We start from the raw sequence: 20,551 nt of genomic DNA, 5'->3' as shown, positions 1-20,551 counted from the left end.
AGAAGAGAGTAAACCCTTCTTACTCTGGGGGAACCGACTCTGGGGTTTGACAGCCAGAGCTGGGGGGACGCTGAAGACTGACTCCAACTTTCTTTCATTCAGGGTGATGAAGAGATTAAGTCTGACATCTATACACTGTTTTTTCACATAGTTCAGCGCATCCCTGAATATCTGATACATCTGCAGGTAGGTATGGCTAGCCAAGCCACTAAACTGATTTTCATGCTAAACAGGTGTTTTTGGCTTCCAATGAAAGACACTGTGAAGGGTCAAGGAATCATGAATATTTCTAAGAAGTGTTTAAATGACTTAGATTGTTATGCTCACCCCATCTCCACCTTGTGGTATGAGCTAGAATCTCATTCTCTAAAACTATTTGGCTTGTGACGCCAAAAATGAAGTTCTACCTTCATTGACCAGCAATTCACACCTATGCTGATCCAGGATCTTTCTATGGCAGCTCCTGCCAGACCCTGGATACCTATTCAGTCCCTTCCACCTTGGTTCTACAGCCATCTAAATGCACCCCTGACTACTACTTTCTTTTGGCTTGCGTCCAAGAGTCTACAATACATTGTGCTTATGTCTTGTGTCACAGGAGAAGCTGATGAGCTGACTTCTTCACACCATTCTCCCGCAGGGTTTGTAGCATCTTGGAGGCAGTAGAATTGAGAAAGAGACTCATCAACACCCCTACCAGCCCCTCTTCTTCCCACCACCCACCTGTTCTGGTTTAATTGCTGACTGATCTTCTTAAGTAATTCAGTGAAAGCATCTCAGAAATGCTTGGGATTTGTCTCAGGTAGAAGTAGCCCAGTATTAATATTAAAAAGACTTTCAATTGTATGTGGCTTTAGATCTTAAAATCATTCTCTCACAGTAATTATCTAATTTAATCTTTTCAACAATCCCATGAAATAGGTATCATTATTAACATTTTTTTAGATAAGGAAATGGAGACCCAAAGAAGTAACTTGCCCAAGTTAAGACACCTGGTCAGTGAAAAAATATAGGCCCGAAACCCAGGTCTTGCAAGCAGGTTGTAAGTAAGCAAATAAGAGCCCAGATTCTGCTGTCTGACTTGAGTTCAAATCCTGACTCTGCTACACATTAGATGTGTGACCCAGTGAAGATTACTTAACTTCACTGTGCCTTGATTTCCTTATTTGTTAATTGGAGTAACAATGGCATATATCTAACTGGGTTATGGTAAAAATTAAATGAGAAAATAATGTAAAGGACTTAGTGCTTGGCAATAGGAAGCGCTCAATAACTGTTAGTTTTCCCAAATCCAACCAGCATGCACATTCCACTATAGCACAGCAGGCAATGTAACAGGAGGGGCCCCTAGGCCAGGCTTGATCATAAACATCCCCTCACTTCCAGCCTTGATGCCTGACCTTCTCACCATTGGTCTGACTCCTTTGGGTTATAAGGCATTGCCTATAGACAGTAATTGTTAGAATGGCTCCATTACTTCAGAGATCTAATTAGTAGATCCTTCTAATTTTTCAGATGGAATTATGTTCAAATTCAACTCGAACAGGAGCAATAGTGACTATTATTTTCCCTTGGTGTGATGGACAAAGAGAACAGCAAGTTTGACTTTTCAGTTTGTAATTAAATTGGCCATTTGCATCATTTTGATTAAACGGCTACCAAACTCTCACAACAGATCAAGGCAAGGTACAGAAGAGACGAAACAACTTTTCATTCTAACTATGCAATGCTGCTTCCTTTTTTCCTCCATCCAGAACGTCCTGAAGTTCACAGAGCAGGAACACCCTGACTATTACCTACTTCTTGTGTGTGTTCAACGCCTGCGAGTATTTATCTCACACTACACCCTGCTGTTTCAGTGCAATGAGGATTTGCTTATTCAGAAACGGAAAAAACTCAAGAAGTAAGGTTCTGATGGTGCAGTCTAGAGGGTTGATCAAAGGTTTCTGAGAACAGGGATACAGACGGTCAATGTGAGTGTCTGTCACAAGTAACCACACTGAATGTAAAGCGGCTGAAATGCAGTGATGGAGGCGGAAGAGAAGAGAGAGCAGGGGAGGGAAGAGAGGTGACCAGGTTGGCTACAGGAGGGAGGTACTTACTACCTGGTGGAAATTAATTTAGAAAAATAAGCACTTTTACTCTAATGCTTATGCAGACCTTCTGTTATCTCATGTTGCTAACCACCTCAAAAATAGCTGTTTCACTAAACTTGCCAGGTTTAAAGTTGCAGTTTAAAGGCCAGAATGTGATTTCTTTCATTAATTCAAGAAATATTTACTGAGCACTTATTGAATATCAGGCACTGTTCAGCAAACTGAATATACTGCAAAGAACAAAACAGACAAAAATCTTTGCCACGTGGAGCTTACTTTCTAGACCTGGGTAGCCAGTTAATAAATAAGTTAGGTGGTTTAAGTGCTATGGATAAAAATAAAACGAATAAGGGAGGGGGTGGTGATTGAAAGGATTTCACACTAAGAGGAAACAGGAAGGCCTGATTAAGGAAAATCTGGGCTTATGAGGGAACAGAAGCAACTCATAACAAAGCTTCCTAATAACCTGGAATTCCTTCAACCTCATCCCAATCCAATGAGGGAAACAGAGTCATTTCTGTGCGTGCTTTACACCAGTGAAACATGCTGTGTCCCAAACCAGGGCTCCTCTAATGGATGACTTCTCCTTATACTCCCCTCACCCCCAAACTCAATTCAGCCAGTTAATCAGCATCCCTACTCCTACCCAGCATCCAGCTTGCACTCTATTATGTAAGCAACCTGGTTTGTAGAGAGCCCTGGAGAGACCGAGAACTTCACAGCTGAGCTTCATCTGAGAAATAGTCTGCCTTTCTTGGTATAATGTGTGTATTCAGAGAGCTGATTTCCCATTGTAGACCCTGAGAATAATTACCTCCATTCCATTAGGTCATCCATGGCGAAGCTGTACAAAGGGCTGGCTTCCCAGTGTGCAAATGCCGGGCAAGATGCTTCTCCCACTGCAGGCCCCGAGGCTGTCCGTGACAGTGGGATCCACTCCGAAGAGATGCTGCAACCCTACTCTCCTGCTCCCAGTTCTGGCCCTGCTGTCACGTAAGCACCTGTTGCTGTGGAAAGGTTAATGACAATGCCCTCGCCTCCCAGGTGGCCTGTGTGGGGGTAGCAGGCCAGCCTGTATTAGGAGTATGACCTACAGGACTCCTTCCTCCCTCTTGCCCCATCAGGTCCGTATGTGGCAGGCAAGCAGCTGACCCAAAGTTTGGATCCCAGAGGACGGTACTTATGTTAAAGAGCAGGCCTAGAGGCTGGACGTTACTCCCAACACTTTTATCACACATAACCACCCTCCACCTACAGCATGAGTCTCTCTGGGTTTGGACAATGACAGAGTGGAAGGGAGTGCTGTAAGACGACAGGAAGGCATTTTACAACCCCACAGAAAGGTGGGAATCCACTTAATGTCTACAAAAGATGTAGTGGAGAAAAGGGTTTCCCAGTCAGGGGTCAGAGGAAGTCTGGGCTCTGAGGATGAGAAATAGGTCAGAGGTGATACAGAAAGAAGGTTGTTTAGCCCTTCCCAATTCTCCTTGAAGCTTCTTCAGAAAGGGACTTCATGACCTCTGTTCTTATGACAGCTTCTCTGAAAGCTGTTCTGGGCAGTGGATGGATTTGACAGTCTCTTAAAGTCACTGCACACAACCCTCTCGCACACTAATCTGTATTATCATTCAGCCAACTTCTTGATGATCTTTAGGGTAAGGATTAGGCTATTTACATATCTGGAACTCATTTTACCTCTGAAGGATGTCAACTTGGCCACCTTTGAAACTGGGACTTCTGGAAGAATAAGGGAAACCAAAACTCAAAATTCCAAACCCCCAATTTACCAAATATAGACAATTCTCATAAAACTAATTCCTTAGACTATAATTTCTACTTTGGGTTTTATTATCTTAAGGAAAATTTAGAAATCATGCAAGAAGCTACTTTTCTAAAACTACAATGAAGTGAGAGGTAGGCAGTTGAGATTACTTCAATGTTTAATCCCTACAGTTTTTAGAATGCTAATTACAGTCACTGGAAGGAGCAACTGATCAATAACACAAAATAAATCCTGTTTGCTTTCTGCCCTTATCTCTTAAAATTGAGAACATTTGTCAGTGAGAGATGGAAGTGCAAATGTGGAGGCAGAAGGGAGAAATTTTATCATCATTCTGAAAACCTATGAGACATTCACTTTTCTATAAATAGAGCCCAGGATGATTTTCTTACTATAGAGAAAATCCTGGAAGTCCTATAAGGAGAGAACTCCGTACAGAAAAAAATACCTTTCCTGAGTGGGGAGTGGGAGACAGGAAGTGGAATTTTAGTTTGTGGATCACTTCAGCTCTTAGAACAGTGACAGAACTCTCTACTTTGAAGTGAGACAAATACAGCCAAAAAAAGAAACCCCTAGAGATTATATCCAGACTGAAGAAGATGGCTGCCGTTGCACTCTGTGCTAGAAACATAACCAGAAAAAAACCCAACAAGAGTCTTCCAAGTTAAAAGAGAATTCAAGTCAATATTTCATTTTACTATTTGTTTCACCTCTGTCAATGTGAGACCTAATTTTCACCTTAAGACCACCAGAGGAAGATACTCAGTGTTAGCATTTACAACTGCATTCTTTATGCATTTCTGTGGTAGAACTAAGTATGAATAAATAAACTAGCACAACCAGTTTGGGTCAGTGTGTAGTAGTCCACTCACATCTGTCTGGCAATTAATTCCAGCGGAACTGGCAAACCACATCCAATCTGATGGGTATTCGATCCAAGCATCCAATGTTATTCTTCATCCACGATTAACCAAAAAAACCCTGCATGAAATTGGGCATATTCAAAGTGACAGCCTTTTCATTTCAGTCATGTTTTTTTGGGTGGAAGTTTGAGATGACTTATATAGCATGCTTTATAGCCACAAGGAATTTTTAGTTTATTATGAAAATTTCAAACATACAGAAAAGTAAAATGGACACTAAACCCCACACACCAACATTCAGATTCAACGGTTATCAAAATTGTACTCCACTTACTTCATCTGGGAATTAATTCTTAAGCATTAAGATCCACGAGTTGAACACAAGTTGTTTCCATGATTTTACATGACTCTGCTAGGGCAAGAAAGGGAGAGAAGAGAGAAAAGAGGTGCCTTGGGGCCTTGACAAGTGGTGGGAAGGGTCGGAGATTCCACATGGGGAATGATGAGCACCCTTGGCCTACCAGCCATCTCTGCGCAGTGCCTCTGGGCTCAGACGGGTACTTCCGGCATCCCCTTCACAGATGGTCATTTTCACTCTCCCACTTGGGGGACCGGGGCTCGTGGGGACTCCTTAATCTGAGAAGCCTGTGGCGCGTGGGAGGTAACACACGTAGGCGGCTGGGAGGGACGGAGAGGAGGGAGTCGGCAGCTTGCAGCTAAGCGGTATCCGGCAGGCAGCGTGTTGGTCCCGGCCTTGCGTTGCTCGGTGAGGCGTGCACTAACAAACCGTAAGCACACTTGTTTTGTATTCTCTTTCCCCTTTAAAGACATTTGATGCCCCCAGTGAAGAAAAGCCAACAACAGCAAAGCTTGATGGAGAGCATGCAGCCCGGAAAGCCCAGTGACTGGGAGATAGAGGGCAGAAAGCACGAGAGGCCTGAGAGCCTCCTGGCGCCGGGGCAGTTCTGTGCCGCCGAGCAGGACGTGAAGGCGCTCGCTGGGCCCCTGCAGGCCATCCCGGAGATGGACTTCGAGCCCTCTCCGGCCGAGCAGCTGGGCAACGTGGAGCGCTCCCTGCGTGCCCCGGCCGAGCTCCTGCCCGACGCCCGCGGCTACGTGCCCGCGGCCTACGACGAGTTCGAATACGGCGGCGAGATCTTCGCGCTGCCCGCGCCCTACGACGAGGAGCCCTTCCAGGCGCCGGCCCTCTTCGAGAACTGCTCGCCCGCCTCTTCCGAGTCCAGCCTGGACATCTGCTTCCTGCGGCCCGTCAGCTTCGCCGTGGAGGCCGAACGGCCCGAGCACCCGCTGCAGCCCCTGCCCAAGAGCGCGACGTCTCCGGCGGGCAGCAGCAGCGCCTACAAGCTGGAGGCGGCGACGCATGCGCACGGCAAGGCCAAGCCGCTGAGCCGCTCGCTCAAGGAGTTCCCGCGCGCGCCGCCCCCCGAGGGCGTGGCGCCGCGCCTCTACAGCACGCGCAGCAGCAGCGGCGGCCGCGCCCCGCTCAAGGCCGAGCGCGCTGCGCAGCCGCACGGCTCGGCCTCCTCCGCCCGTGGCGCGCCCAGAACCTTCTTTCCCCAACAGAGGTCCCAAAGCGAAAAGCAGACCTATTTGGAAGTAAGGAGGGTAAAGTAAAACCGACCCCAAACCCACAGCGCTGGCAGCCCCGGGCCTAGATCTTCAGGGTGCAGCCTGGGCTCACCTAGCGTGGAGGGGAAGCAGGCTGGCCAGGCGGGGGCGCAGAGGCCGGGCTGGGCGAGGATGTTGAGGGAGAGCCTGGGTTAAAGGCTTGACTATCAGTGGCCCTCGGAGGAGAGCGTTAGCGCCCACTCTGCAGTGCTAGGACACAGGAGCATGCCTTACCTATATATGTAGGACGCCCGAAAGACTAGGACTCCTAGTAGACCTGATTAAAACACCTCCCCCCCCCCCCCCCCCCCCCGCCAAGTGAAAGAGTTAGAGGTGTTCTCTGCCTTGCTGCTTAAGCTGTGGCACCTCCCAGCTGCACTTCACTTGCGGGGCACTGCACGCAAGTCCCAGGCCTGTCTGTTTCTTCCTTTGCCTGTTAGGCGCACCCCTTGTTTACACGTTCAAAATATCGAGCCCTGTGTGCCAGCCTACTGTACTCCCCGACCTGCACCCTTGTTTGTAGCTAGGGAGGAGGCAAGTTGCCCGCTCTCACTGAGGACTCCCTGCAAAATTGACTGCAAAGTTCATTACCGCTTGCTTTCCTTTTGCCTGGAAAAGGGTGTCACCTTACTTGGCAGACTCCAGTGGGACGAGGACAACACAAAATAGTCAAGGAAGCATTGACTCACAAACACCTTCTTTGGCCTCTATATCGATGTTTGGTATTTTGATGTCTAACCTTGGAGTCTGCAAGCCTTGGGAGATTTAAAGAGGTGTTTAAATACACATCCATGAAAGGACTAATAGTTCCTGAGCAAATAATTTCTCTGCACGTGATTGGAACAAAGGCAATTTCTGATTGAACGGAGTAAACAGTGTAGCTTTGACCTGTGCCCCCATCCTTCCTGTTAAACATTTTAGAAGTGGTGGTTAGGGTTTACAGGGCAACTCTGTATTGATTGATACATCTTGAAAATGACAGTCCAGGACTGCCTTTACCTGCACGACGTATCCCTTGCATCCAGCACTAGGGATCCTTTGCCTAGGTGAGAAAGGGTTTCTCCCAGGAATGAGGGCCCTGCATTCCACCTGTTTCTATTTCCAAGTGAATGGGAAGAGATCAAAGATCATTGACTCCTTTCATTCATTCATTTTTCAGCAAACACTGAGCACCTGCCTTGCACCAGGCTCTGTGTGAAGTGCTGAGGGTTCAAAAATAAACGGCATCCAGTCTCTGCCCTCCAAGGCCACTGGCTTAGCCCAGGAAGGAGACGCATAAACACAGAATTATAATAAACGGTGGAAGCACATGGGAGGGTATTTAAACCCTCCTAAGGTGATGATGGTCAGAGAAGTCTCCTAGATAGTTTGAACGTCTGAATTCAATTTTAAAAGCTGCTTAAAAGTTGGCTAAGTGAAGAGAGGGGTAGGGAAATATGAAAAAAGGCTCATGTGCCTTTTACAAAAACGGCAGGGTGAGTTTTTCTTTGTAAATATTGTCCCAGGTGGGAGTGGTGGACATTAGGCCAGAGGAACATGAAGAGCCTTGGAGCTTGCCGCCCACCTGGACTCCAGAAATCAAAGTCTGTGTCTGCTTCCTGAGAGGGCAGAAACGCTTTAGTGTGCCCAGCTAAGGTTGCTGAGTTTCCCCAGGATTCTCAGATTTCCTTCTGCCTCTGATTTTCAACTCTAAACTTTATAAAATTCTATTAGGTAAAATTTCTTAGACAAATCAAAGTTAGGTGTGTGTCAAAGTTTAAAAGTTCATTAACAAGGGAAGTAGAAAGGAAATAATAGTGCCAATTCAAAGAGACTTGGGATGGGCAGAGATATACATACAAAATCTTATAACTAGTATAGTCTAAGCTGCAAAGAATGCTTTTATTTCATATGTTCATAAAAATGTCTTTTTTTCCCTAGCTGATGTGTGAAAAATTGGAAGCTCAACAATTGCTAGGCAAAAACCATTAATCAGAGCGAGATGGGGTTTTAGTTGCAAAAGATTAACCCTTCAAAAGCCCCATCTTTAAAGATATCAGCTCTTTCCTGCTGAGATGTGCAAAGTTCCTAGGGTTCCAACTCCTCAAATATACTCTGTGTATCTTCCACCCCTGCCCTCAGAGCCAACCAAACCCTAGTCTTTAGTGTTCTGTCTCTAAGAGTCAAGAAAGAAGACACTATGTTTTAGTGGAAAGAGCACCTGACTGGGGTGTCAGGAGATCCCGGTTCTAGTCCTGACTCTGCTGCCAGAGAGCTGTGTGCTTTTGGACAAGTCATTTGGCTGCTCTGTGCCTCCAGTTTTCTCATCTGTGAAATAAGACAATCTATACCTACCTCACAGGGTTGTGTGAGGATAAGGCCAAATAAGATAAAGTTTGTGAATATGCTTCGTAAAGTATGGAATGCTGTACAAATGCAAGATATTATCAAGATGATTCCACAGAAAGATTTTCCTAAAACTATTAATAGATTTAGTCCTAAAAAGTCCCTAAAAGCCCACTTCTCAAAATATGGTCCTTGGGCTAGTAGTAAATGTATTACTTGGGAGCTTGTTATAAATGCAGGATTTGGGCTCCACCCGTGACCAACTTAATCAAAATCTGCATTTTATCAAGATTCCCAGGTGATTCATACAAACATTAGGTGCAGGTGGGTTGGCACATACCTTAAACTGCTGGTTTTCAAAATCTAAGTGTGCAAAAAGATTTTCTAGGCCTAACTTCAGAGATTCTGGTTCAGATAGTCTGGCTTGGGGCTCAGGAGTTTACATTTAAATAAAGGCCCCAGTTGATCCTGTAGCCCCAGGACCACACTTTCAGAACGCTACACTAAGCCATTAAGGTGTTGATCTCCGTGGTTTAGTTATGAATCTTCATAGAATCTCAGAGACTCTCTAGATCTGCTACTACAACCCTGAGTTAAGGTCTCAAAGTCAAACCCATATGTTTCCTGAAAAAAATTTGTCCCCACTGTTTGCTCTCTATCAGCAAGCATTCACCGATCCAATTCATGAACGTTTCACGATGGTTTTTGCTTTGACTTCTCGGCTTCTCTTTTTGGTTCAAAGTTAAGTAGCTATTTTAGGTTGCTTTTTAAAAAGAAGCTAGGGAGTTCACAAAAGATAGAGGCTTGCTTTTAATTTATTTTAACTTTACACTGTAAATAGCATGGATTAAGAATTGTAAAAGGCATGCGTGCAGGTTGGAAATAGGAGTTGACATTAATTTCTAAATAGATCCGACCTCTCAGAAACTCCTTCCATCATTAATGTCTAAAGTGGAGAATTAGGAACACGAATTTAAACTAGTATGAAAATCAAGAAACTTTTTTATTTTGTAGAAAGAGAAACATAGCCAGGGATATGAGGGGACTACTGCTGGTTTTCCAGCAAGACAATATTGTTGCCAGAAGAAGTTAATCTTCCTTTATTTCCTGATCTTTAATTATTGTTATATCATAACCCTACTCTAGACTATTTGCCTTGATATGTAGAAAATACTTCTACACTCAGCAGAAAATTATCCTCTTTTCAACTACTGGTTTCTTAATTAGCCTAGGTTTGCTTTGGTTGGAATAGGGTGCCCGCCATTAGCCTTTTGGAGTGGGAGAGGAAAGTGACAAGTTAAAAAAATTGTCCCATAGTCAGGATCAATATTAACTTTTGAAAAGAGTAAAAATACACCCCTCTTTTATGTTTTCAGGAGATGCATTTAGAAGACGCCACGAGATTCTGTCCAAAGGAAGAAAGAGAAAGTGAACAAACATCTTTCAGCGATCAAAACCCCAGGCAAGACCAGAAAGGGGGCTTTCGCAGCTCCTTCCGCAAGCTCTTTAAAAAGAAGTGAGTAGCCCTTAGACAAGACAGCATTGTAACTCATTTCCCTGTGGGCTAAGTCTTGAGGTTTTAACAGTAATAAGTATCAAGTAGCCTGGTTTCACACAACTGCTTCAAGCTCAGTGCCTGCACCCAGTAGCCACGATTCCTGCCAGGTGAAGATGTTTCTCATTGTGATCTCGTAGAGTAAAAGCAAACTCAGCTCTGTCCTCTGCTGCTTCTGTCTTTTAGCCCTACTTCCTTGTTCCCAAAGTCGTGTGTTCTGAGAGGAGTGAGCAGAGGAGGTCCCCTAGGAAATCCCCTTTGGCTGGGAGGAGTGGGATCCACCATTGGAGTTGGGTGTAATGGGTGCGCCAGCAGGATCTCCCCACCTGTGGAAAGTTTTCTAAGGCATCACAGCGCTTCTGCCTGTAGGGGCCTATAGTCATCCTGGTTGCTAGTGCATATTTCTGGGGACTTCTGCCAGTGTTTTCCTTAGCAGAAATGATTGAATGGATTTGGCTTGGGTCCTAGTTAAAAAAATCACTTTAATGGAGTTTCCATACTCCATAGGAGGCAAAAACAAGGCCTCTCCCTCCTGTGATCCTTCTAAGATTCTCGGTCCTTGCTGTGTGGAATCACCCACCTGTCATTTCGGTCAGCACTTATTAGCACTGTCTCGCAGACTGGGAGACCATGGCCAAACCCCAGCATGAAATGTAAGAAGAAAGAGCTGAGCGTTAGCATTTGATGGTGGGGGAGTCTCCAGTCCAGCCATCGCGTGCCTGGAAGATGGCTGTCTCTCTCTCCACTGGTCCTCAGGCCTGTTCCCTCTCCCTTAGAGAGATTTCGCCTGCTACTTAGTTTCTCTTGGAAGAGGAGGTTCTTGAAGTGAGTTTTAAACAGTAAATCTTCCCATTTTAGTGGATGGAAAAGTTAAAGACACTATGGCTGACTTTACAGAGCTGCTGATAAGTGAGGAAGCACAGGGAAATCACTTTCTCCTGATTTAGGTAATGGTCTTGATGGAAGAATTGGGGGCAGGCCTGGAGTGAGAACTTTTTTTGATGGTTTGTCTAATTCCTCTCTGATAGGGAGGGTAGTACTGAGATTAGTAGGTCTCTGATTGTTGGGCCCACCTGTTGTGACAGGAAGAAGGAGGAAAGGGGGAGAAACTACTGCAGTGAGACAGCCCCACTCCATGAGTCCCCTTACAGTTTTGCTAAAGTAGCCCCGTGCGTGCATGACTATTGCTAGATTCGCTTTATTCTGGGGGTAATGAGCTGAGAATTGTTCCCCTCTCTCTAGGATCATAGATTTAGATCTTTCCTGACCCAGTACCTATTGTCAGGTTTTTTTTTAAAAAAAATATTTATTTTGGCTGCTCCGGGTCTTTAGTTGCAGTGTGCACGTGGGATCTGGTTCCCTGACTAGGGATCGAACCTGGGCCGCCTGCATTGGGAGGGAGAGCACCCTACTGACAGGTTTGACAGGGTGGAGAGAACTGGAGGCAGACAGCTCTCCAGCCTGACCCTGGGATTTAGGCTTCTGAAATCTTCTGAGGGCTCCAAACTCCTAAGGACACTGCTTGAGCCTATCTTTTTATTTTATTTTATTTTATCTATCTATTTATTTATTTATTTAGTTTTGGCTGCGTTGGGTCTTTATTGCTGCCCACAGACTTTCTCTCTAGTTGCGGCGAGCGGGGGCTCTTCTTGGTTGTGGTGCGCGGGCTTCTCATTGCAGTGGTTTCTCTTGCTGTGGAGCACGGGCTCTAGGTGCGTGGGCTTCAGTAGTTATGGCGCACAGGCTCAGTAGTTGTGGCTCGCGGGCTCTAGAGCACAGGCTCAGTAGTTGTGGCACATGGGCTTAGTTGCTCCACGGCATGTGGGATCTTCCCGGACCAGGGCTCGAACCCGTGTCCCCTGGACTGGCAGGCGCATTCTTAACCACTGTGCCACCAGGGAAGCCCTGAGCCTATCTTTTTATTTTTACTTATTTTTAAGCCACAGTACTTCCCAGGAAAACAGCCACTTTTTGCCCAGTGCCATTTATAGTGACTGGGTGCTGTCTGTTAGAAAGCAATGAGTAATGGATCCACCATGGCTCCTTTACAAATTCCCATTTTTCAGGGATGCAAGAAAACACTCTGCCAGTTACCTGAGGCAGAGGGAGTGGGCTTCTCCTCTCTGTATCCAGTGGGCTTGTCCTCTCTGTATCTAGGAGCAATGGGTAAGAGGAAGAACTTTCTAAAAATGCAGCTGCCTGGAACTGGAGCTGGCTGCCTCACGAGGGAGTGGGTTCTCTTAAGGAGAAGCTAGATGACCCTGGTCAGGGATGCTGTGAAAGGGATTGCCACACTGGGTGGGAGATCATTGTCACTTGAGTGCTTTCTAGTCCTGAGATTTGCTTTATCTGTAGTTTGACTTTGTTGTAGATCAGTCTGGGTGATCACCTCTTTTTAACACCTGAAACAAGAAATTAATGTGGCCTGGGACCTCTAATTTTAAAGACTCACCATGTAGAAGACCAGATTTTGTCTTTCTGTAGCCTCCCCCACCCCTTGGTTCAGTGCTGAGCACGTGCTGTGGACTCTCCAAATTTTCATGTTGGTTAACTGCTTTCAGCCCTCTTGCAGCTTTTTGGGATCCTTTTTAGAGGGCCAGAGTCCTCTTATCCTTTTTCATAGATGAGTGCCTCCTGCATCAATCCAACTGCTGCCACCAATCCTGGTACTGCCTTTGTATTTCAGATTTGAAGTGTTACACGGATGGAAGTAAAGGTGGCGCCACACAGATGGCTGCTCCCTCTGGCAGGCTTTCCTGGCTTTTTAGATCTTGTGTAGAACTGTGAGCACCATCATGTGATGCTTGCTTATCGCCTCGTGTCCAGGGTGCTGCGGTGGGCACTTTGGGGACTTGGCATGGGATAAAGGAGCAGCTCCAGTAGCTTTTCCTGAGTATTTTCATCCAAGAACCATGGAAAGTTTGTTCCATTATGCTGGAGTAGAGACGAAGGGCAGGGAGGCCCCAGTGTAGCACAGAAAGGTCAGTGGCTCTTAACTCAGATGAGAACCCTCGATTCTTCTCATTAATGGAACATCCTTTATTATATGCACGTGCTGTGCGAGATGCTTGTCTAGGAATTGTGAGTGGCTTGGTTGGTCACAGCTGTTAGTAGGAACTTGCACCCTGAAGCCAGGCATGCGGACAGGTACAAGGAGGAACCAGAAAGAAGGAGAATCAGCCCATTCTCCTCCCATGTGTTGGGAGGTCAGGCTGGCAGCAAGCTCTGGGACTTCAAGACGTGGTTCATCCCGGGTACTGGAGTCACGTCAGAGGCTGGCCTCAGAGGCCCAAAAGGGACCAGTGCCAGAAAAGCCATGTGTGTCACATCAGGGGCTCGCTGCCTGCCTCTCCCACGGCCCTCTGGAGGCTCACTCCCGTCTGCGCTGACACACGTTTTGTATCCATAGGGGCTTGTTTGGCTGGTGGGCCCACCCACCCAGAATGCTGCTTCGGGACGAAGCTAGGCATGGAGCCAGATGCAACAGAAAACCTGAGAAAGGGTTCTCTTCCCTCTGAGGCTGGGAGGGCCGAATGCTCCTACCCACAAGAATTCAAAAGGGAGAGTCAAGCTGACATCATAAAACAAAAAAAATCCTGAAAAATGCCCAAGATATTTGGGGAAAAGGATGACGCTCTGATTGTTTCTATCTCGGGCACATTTGTCCTGGGTAGATGCCAGGTCATGTGTCCCTGAGAGCTGTCCAGAATTGGTCAGAATAAAGACTGCATATCTTAAAGTTGGAAAATGTTAAATGATTTAAAAAATTTTCAATGACGATTCTTAGAAGACAGGAACAGACCTAATGTGATAGACTGATGCTGGACTGAATCCTTGTCCCCCTGCCTTTGAGCAGGACGGTAGGCAGACTATCCCATTCTGCAAGGATCTATCTGGAGGCTTTCAAAAACTTAAATCTAGACTGTCCTGAAGCCTGAGACAGATGCTACTTCATCTTTATACATAAATCTTGCACTTAAGCTAATAAGTAGTCTTGGTTGGGGGTGTGCATGGGGGAAGAAGGGTTACGTAAAACAGCTTAGGGGCAGGGAATGTAGATGCTTTCTCTTTTTATCCTCAACTCTGGGGGGAGTGGAAGACAAAGAGTATGGCTTCCAAATGATTAATTCTGTTTCCTCACCCATTTCTTCCTCTTTAGCACTTTGTAACTCACATGCCTCAGAGTGTCTCCTTCCCAGTCAGCACCCTCCCTCTACCAGTCGCATCAGAATCTCTTATTTTCTTAACCACACACTGCAGAGAGAGCACTTCTGCAGGGCCCCATATGATTGTCAGTGAATCCACTTCGTGTCCTGTCAGCTGTCTTTGCATCTACTCAGCCTTGGCTATGGAACAGACCATGCAATAGAAAGGACTACTAAAGAATCAATTGATAACTTTACCCTCACCTTCTTCTCTGCCTCCTTAGAGCCTATCTCAAGTTCTTTCTCCATTCTTACCCACTTTGGGGTTCTCTCTCATTTACCATTTCACTTCCTTATACAACTTGAAAACTGAAGGAGATGGCTGAAAGGATAACATTTACTTAAACCTGATTACAGATGTTACTCAGTAGGTCACTGGAAATCAGTCACTAAGTTAAGGATCTTCAGTGTTCTAGGTACTGTCATTAGGAGCTTACGATCCAAATGTAAGAGTAACCTAGCTACAAGGTTTAGTACCTAGAACATAGTAACCCCTCTACAGATATACTTTAAATGAACATTCATTTGTCACCCTGTTGATTACCTGGGCCAACTGATTTGGCTGACAGGATGGGTGTTCCCCTGCTCCCTTACTTCTCCATCTGCATGTTCCTAAAGCTTTCAAGGCGGAGTCTTTCCATCAGAAAACCAACCCTTCTTAAGTCAGAGGGTCCTGCAGCACTAATTCCAGCCCTCCTCCCTTCCCCCGCTCCAAACAAACTTTAAGGCTTACCAGAGCAAACTGCTACTTGTATGACCCACCCAACTTGTGATTTGTCTTCATCCCTGTCAGTTGAGTGGAAGGAAAGTTAGTGACAGGTCCGTTCTTTCCCGTCAATTATTTGGATGGCTGTGTCGGAATGTACTAGGTGCTGTCCTACCCTTACCCAGCAAGCGTTTGCCTTCCTAGCCCTTTATGTGTTCCCAGTTCTGCCCTGCAGTCAGCCAAAATGGCCCCAGGAACTCAAAAGCCATTTCTGTTTTATCGAGAAAGGGGATAAAAGCAAATACACTAGCTCTTTCTCCTAGATTCTGCAGCTTATGTCTCAGTAATTTAGGTATGCATTACTCGAGAGCCACACCTTTGGAGGAGTCCATGAGTTTAGGTGGCCATATTTCATTAGAAAGAAACCAGTTAAAAATATCTTTAAAAGGATAAAAATGAGCTTTTAGTCATAGCTACAGTAGAATGCTGGATTTTGAAAATGATTAACAAGTTAGTCATTAGTTAATTGTTAGTTAATATCAAGACCTGTGGAGCCATTCACACACCTGCAGACATAGAGAAGGTGGTTTGTGAGAAGAGCAGTTAAAGAAAAAACTAAGCTGAGTTTGTGGACCTTGAAAACTAGACAGGGCGATTTTGGCATTTGTTTCAGAAATGGGAACGCAACTGGTGAAGATTTCTGTGGTCCTTGGGGCTGGTGGTGACATCAAAGCTTTCCCATTTCCAGGTAAACATGAAACAGTTGCATGTTGGAACCATCAAAGTATGACATGTTGGGTTTTGGAGAGATCAGATATAGCTAAGAGGGGAAATGGAAGGTAAAGATTTTAAGTTTTGAGCAATGACCTTCTGATGAGAAACTGTCATTTGGGAAAACAATTAAGAAACACCAGCCAGATTCAAATCTTGCTTCCTACTTCCTGCCCCCCAAACTTTAGGCGTTCTTAGTCTTCTGGATAACAGAAGATATGGGGAAAGAAGGACATGGTCAAAAATCTATCTTCCTAACATTTTGGGTGCAGTGTACTAACCAGGGAAGATCTGAACTGGAGGTAGCTGGGAGTTCTGAGAGAAGGCCTGGAGCTTCAGGGTGGGACCTGTGGAGGTAGTCTCAAGGGAGAGTTCCAGGGGGTCTTATGCGCTGAAAAGGAAGAGGACTTTCACCCCACTTGGCTGTCATCTTTTTGAATGAATACCCAGATGTACTCGGGTTGGATAGATAATATGCACTGGGATAAACGGAAAAGTGCTCCTTACTGACCAGATGTAGAGAGTGTGGTAGGCAGCTAGGGTTTCATCTGTGATACCAAATATCAGGGCCAAAAGTAAAAAAATCCAATCAGTCATCAGGCTTCCAGACATCAGGGTTTTAGCCTTTGTGTGGCTCCAACTTCTTCCCTTGAATAATGTAAAGGAGTTTGAACTCTGCCCCATTAATTCAGTAAATGATAGTCGTAATTAACTTATCTAATAGCAACAATGAGGACACTCAAAGCGTATCAGTGATAGTGAAAGAACTTATCTTTCTTTTGTGGATAGTGGAAGCATGCCTGACTCTGCCTTGGCATATGGAGAACGTGCTCAGTTGTGCAGGAGCTTTGGACAAAGAACTTCATGTCTAATGTCACTGTCCTACACCTTGCATGAGGTCTTTTGATATTGGTTCTTAAGTCACTGGGCTAGTTTTACTCATTTTAGCTCAGGGTTTAAGCTAGCCAAAGGGCCCCAGCCTAGTTTATCAGAGGTTATTTCCAGAAAGCCTCCTCCCTCTAGGGACTTCTGACATGAACAAACTGGAGAAGGTGCAGAGCTGGAATGGATTACCCAACTGGCTTAACCAAGAGAAAGGAAGAATACACCCTCGACTGGGGACTCAATTGGACTGTTTTGAGTTGTTGCCTCTTGATTGGGCTTGGTCTCCTATGTGGTGGTTGAGATAATAGAATCTCCCTAATCTGATTACTGTACTAATTTCTGCATTCTACCAAATGTAGCATATATGTGTGGTTGGCTTCAATAAATTTTTCATTTTAAAATGAAAACAAGCAAAAGCAAGAGTTTGTAATGTAACGCCCAAATTAAGTAAAGGCCCTTGATAACCTTGGTTGAGAACAATGAATTCCATCCCTTAAAATTTAAGGGCCTTGCTAATTTGTGGAGTAGTTACTTGATCGAATCAAAATAGGATTTATTGAATTTTCTAAGCCTTTATTCCCCTTTTACAATGTTATTACACAGTTTCTTACACTGACATACACAATTGTCACAACTGTCCCCATAAAGCATTAGAAAGGTAAATTCTTTATGTTCACTGCAAATCTTAGTTACACATGTCCTGAGTCATGAAATTCAGGGGAAGTTAAAAATTATTCCAGATCTAGGAGGCAACTGTTTTACAATTGCAAAACAATTTGGATAGATAAAATATTTGAAAACAATTAAAACCAAATCAACCTGTACTTTATCTGTGTGCTGAGATTTTAGGTCCAGTGGATCAGAATACAGGGAAAAAACTAATGAGAACCCCTCAATGGATCCTTCACCCACCAAACAAGATTTCTTCAGAAACCGACTTGCTCTTGCAAATGACCTTGACCAAGGAACAGCTGTGTAAAACATACTTACAGTTGTATTGTCAAGTGGTAAGATGAGGATAAAAAGCTTGTATATATCTGTGTAGGAATATATATATATATATATATATTGATGTATAAATCCCTGAGGAAAACTAATATAAATACTTACATATGAAACTATATCAACAGACAAGACATTGAAAAGATGAAGATTAGTCTGTGCTTGAGAGCTTGCTTTTTGAACAACACCTGGGAAAAGGGAAATGAAGACTTTTCACAGCATTACAGAAAAACACAATAAATTTGGAGGAAAATAAACGTTTGTAAGAACAGAAACTTCCACCTTGAGGTCATTCCCCCAGTATAATATTGAGCATGTTCATATTTAACATGGATGTGAATTTTATGCTTCCTAGGCATTTAGCGTATTAATTCATCCCAGTGTTCTCAGACTAATATACACTATGTTAGGGGCCAGTTCTGTCTTGCCATATGTCTTTCAAAAACCCCAAGGCAAACACCTAACATCCCTTAAGGCAAAGGATCAGTTAATAGAATTGTACTTTACATGTTGCAAATATGAATTTTGTGGAAAATTTGTGCTTAAACCATGACACAGAAGGTTCAAAGCTTAAAGACATATTAATCTCCAAATAGGAAAAGAACCTTAAGAGTAGTATTCCTCTTGTTCTATGGTTATGAAAATCAGTGCAGGGAACAGTGATTTTTCTAGAAACTGGGAGGCCAAAGAAACATTTTCCCTCACGTGGGTTGTGCTGCAGATGGGAACGAATCCAGAGTCGGTGTTTTATTGAGTACTGAGGATTCAAAGATCCACCAGTGATCCTGAGTGTCACACACACTCATGACCATATGGACTGGGAAAAAGCACTGATTTTGTCACCAACATCAGTACTTTAATGGCTTATACACAGTGGTTGCTACAAACACCAAGTCGGAATGAAAAGTCAGCGCTAGCGTTACCTTATTCTATTTTCCAGAAGTAAGTTGTAAACAAAGGTCTTACAGTGCAGGCAGAGAAATCATTGCAATGAGGCTTGCCTGGCTATGGGGTCAATAAAATGTACTCTCTTTCCACATAGGTATGCCCAAGATGGCCCACATCCTTGACATGCCCCAAACATCAGAATCGTAACAGAAAAAAATTAGGTTGAAACAATCTGTCTCTATTTCTCAGCAGTTCTAATTAGGGGCATAGGTTACTATTCATTCAGAATCTTGGTGCTCCAGCTGACTTCTCCAGAGGCTGTTCCTCTAGTGACTACTGTTTGATAAAATAGGGGAAGTTTCACTTGTGTTACAAGTTTTCTTCTCCTTGTCTGACGACTAATTAGGAACCCATCTATTAGCATTTGGAACAGTAGGAGTCTGGAACAGTTACAGGATCACTGCCAACTTTTTGGAGTTTCCAATAATATTTGAAGCCAAGCTTTTCAAATTAATGAACTCCTCTGAAATTAGATTTCTTTCTATTATCAGGCCAAAGATGTTTTTGGGGACAGTGCTTAAAAGCATAGTGTGAAATTGACTGGACATGAAAAGTGAAACAGGAGACATAACCTCTTAAATAAAATGTAAAAAACAAAATTTCTTTCCCCTTCATATTGTTTATCATAAAAATGATCAATTACTGGGATGGTTTCAAAAATATTCACATACATCCCAAAGTTTCATTTTGATAACACCCTTTGAAAAATCTTGATGCTACATCTGTAGCACAACTCAATTTAGTAATATTTTAGGAAAGTAGCCTATAAAAGTAGTAATAATTAATGCTGCTACTCTCTGGGTCTCTATCATCTGATATCTGGATTTTTTTCTGGTAGCTTTCTAACTGCCCCCATCAATCCCACACATCTCTTAACATGTGAATATTCCCAAATATTGCTTTGTGTTAAACTCTTTGACTGTTCTTATTTGTCTGTAGTCAAATTCCAAACTCTTTGACTTGACATTCAAGGCTCTCTCTCTCCAGTGCAGCTCCAGGTTTTCTCTCTGGCTACCAGCTCCCTCTTTGCAGTGCTACTGAACTACTGTACCTCAGCTAAGCTGGGCTGTTACTGTTTCCTGGCAAGCCACGCACCTCGCTCAGGCTCACTCTTGCTTCATGTCTTTACTCTGGCCTCCTTCCTCTCTGCTAATGTTCAAGACCCAGTTTAAGCCTCCTCGTCTTTCCGTGGCCTCTAGTGGTGTAACTTGTCTATCTCTTGATCTGTGTGTCTTGTCTTCCCAACAACAATGTAAGTCTCCGCAAGGGCAGGAGCTGTACCGTATCTTTTGAAATTCTTTCCACCTCTAGAATTCTAGGTGCTTAGTAAGCAGTTGATGCCAACATTAATGTTGGTGCTCTAAAATATAGAGGCCACAGAAATTAATTTCTACTCATAATTTGCCAAAGAGTTTCAGGGTTGTCACTTTACTTTCCTGCCTTTCATTTTTCTTTTTTTTTAAAGAAAACTATCAATCGCAAAGGAAATAAAATACAGTTGTCTTCAGAAGCCAGTAAAGGCACCACTGCCACTGTCATAGCATCTAGCATTAGAAAACATCTCTCCATTAAAAATAAAAAAGTTTGCTACTCTTTTCTGTGCTGTACTGACCCATTTCATAATCTTTCTAGGTAGTACTGTAAATTGACAGAGGAGCTAGGATATTTAATGATATTTAATGTAATGCTGCACTAGGGATGAAGTCAGGGTGGGAAAGAGCTTTTGGCAATTGATAAAATCTGTTGCCTCCAGTCCTTCCAGAGAAGGAGAGCACAGACAGCTCCT

At 44.2% G+C, this 20,551-nt stretch overlaps 1 protein-coding gene across 1 annotated transcript in view; it reads left to right on the top strand.

Annotated features, from left to right (window-relative positions):
* Positions 1–18,706, top strand: part of ARHGEF33 (Rho guanine nucleotide exchange factor 33) — a 48,679-nt gene extending 29,973 nt beyond the window's left edge. Inside the window, exons 11-16 of the mRNA XM_060027542.1 lie at positions 103–186; positions 1,755–1,903; positions 2,925–3,089; positions 5,567–6,365; positions 10,070–10,209; positions 17,665–18,706. Of these exons, the coding sequence (XP_059883525.1) occupies positions 103–186; positions 1,755–1,903; positions 2,925–3,089; positions 5,567–6,365; positions 10,070–10,209; positions 17,665–17,794 (1,467 nt within the window). The 3' untranslated portion in view covers positions 17,795–18,706. The remainder of the gene's footprint in view (positions 1–102; positions 187–1,754; positions 1,904–2,924; positions 3,090–5,566; positions 6,366–10,069; positions 10,210–17,664) is intronic.
* Positions 18,707–20,551: the final 1,845 nt, after the last annotated feature.

The sequence above is a fragment of the Delphinus delphis genome, chromosome 12 (genome assembly GCF_949987515.2).
Source record: "Delphinus delphis chromosome 12, mDelDel1.2, whole genome shotgun sequence".
Classification (NCBI taxonomy): domain Eukaryota; kingdom Metazoa; phylum Chordata; class Mammalia; order Artiodactyla; family Delphinidae; genus Delphinus; species Delphinus delphis.
The sequence above is the reverse complement of the archived record's forward strand: the minus strand, read 5'-3'. Positions and strand labels throughout refer to the sequence as shown.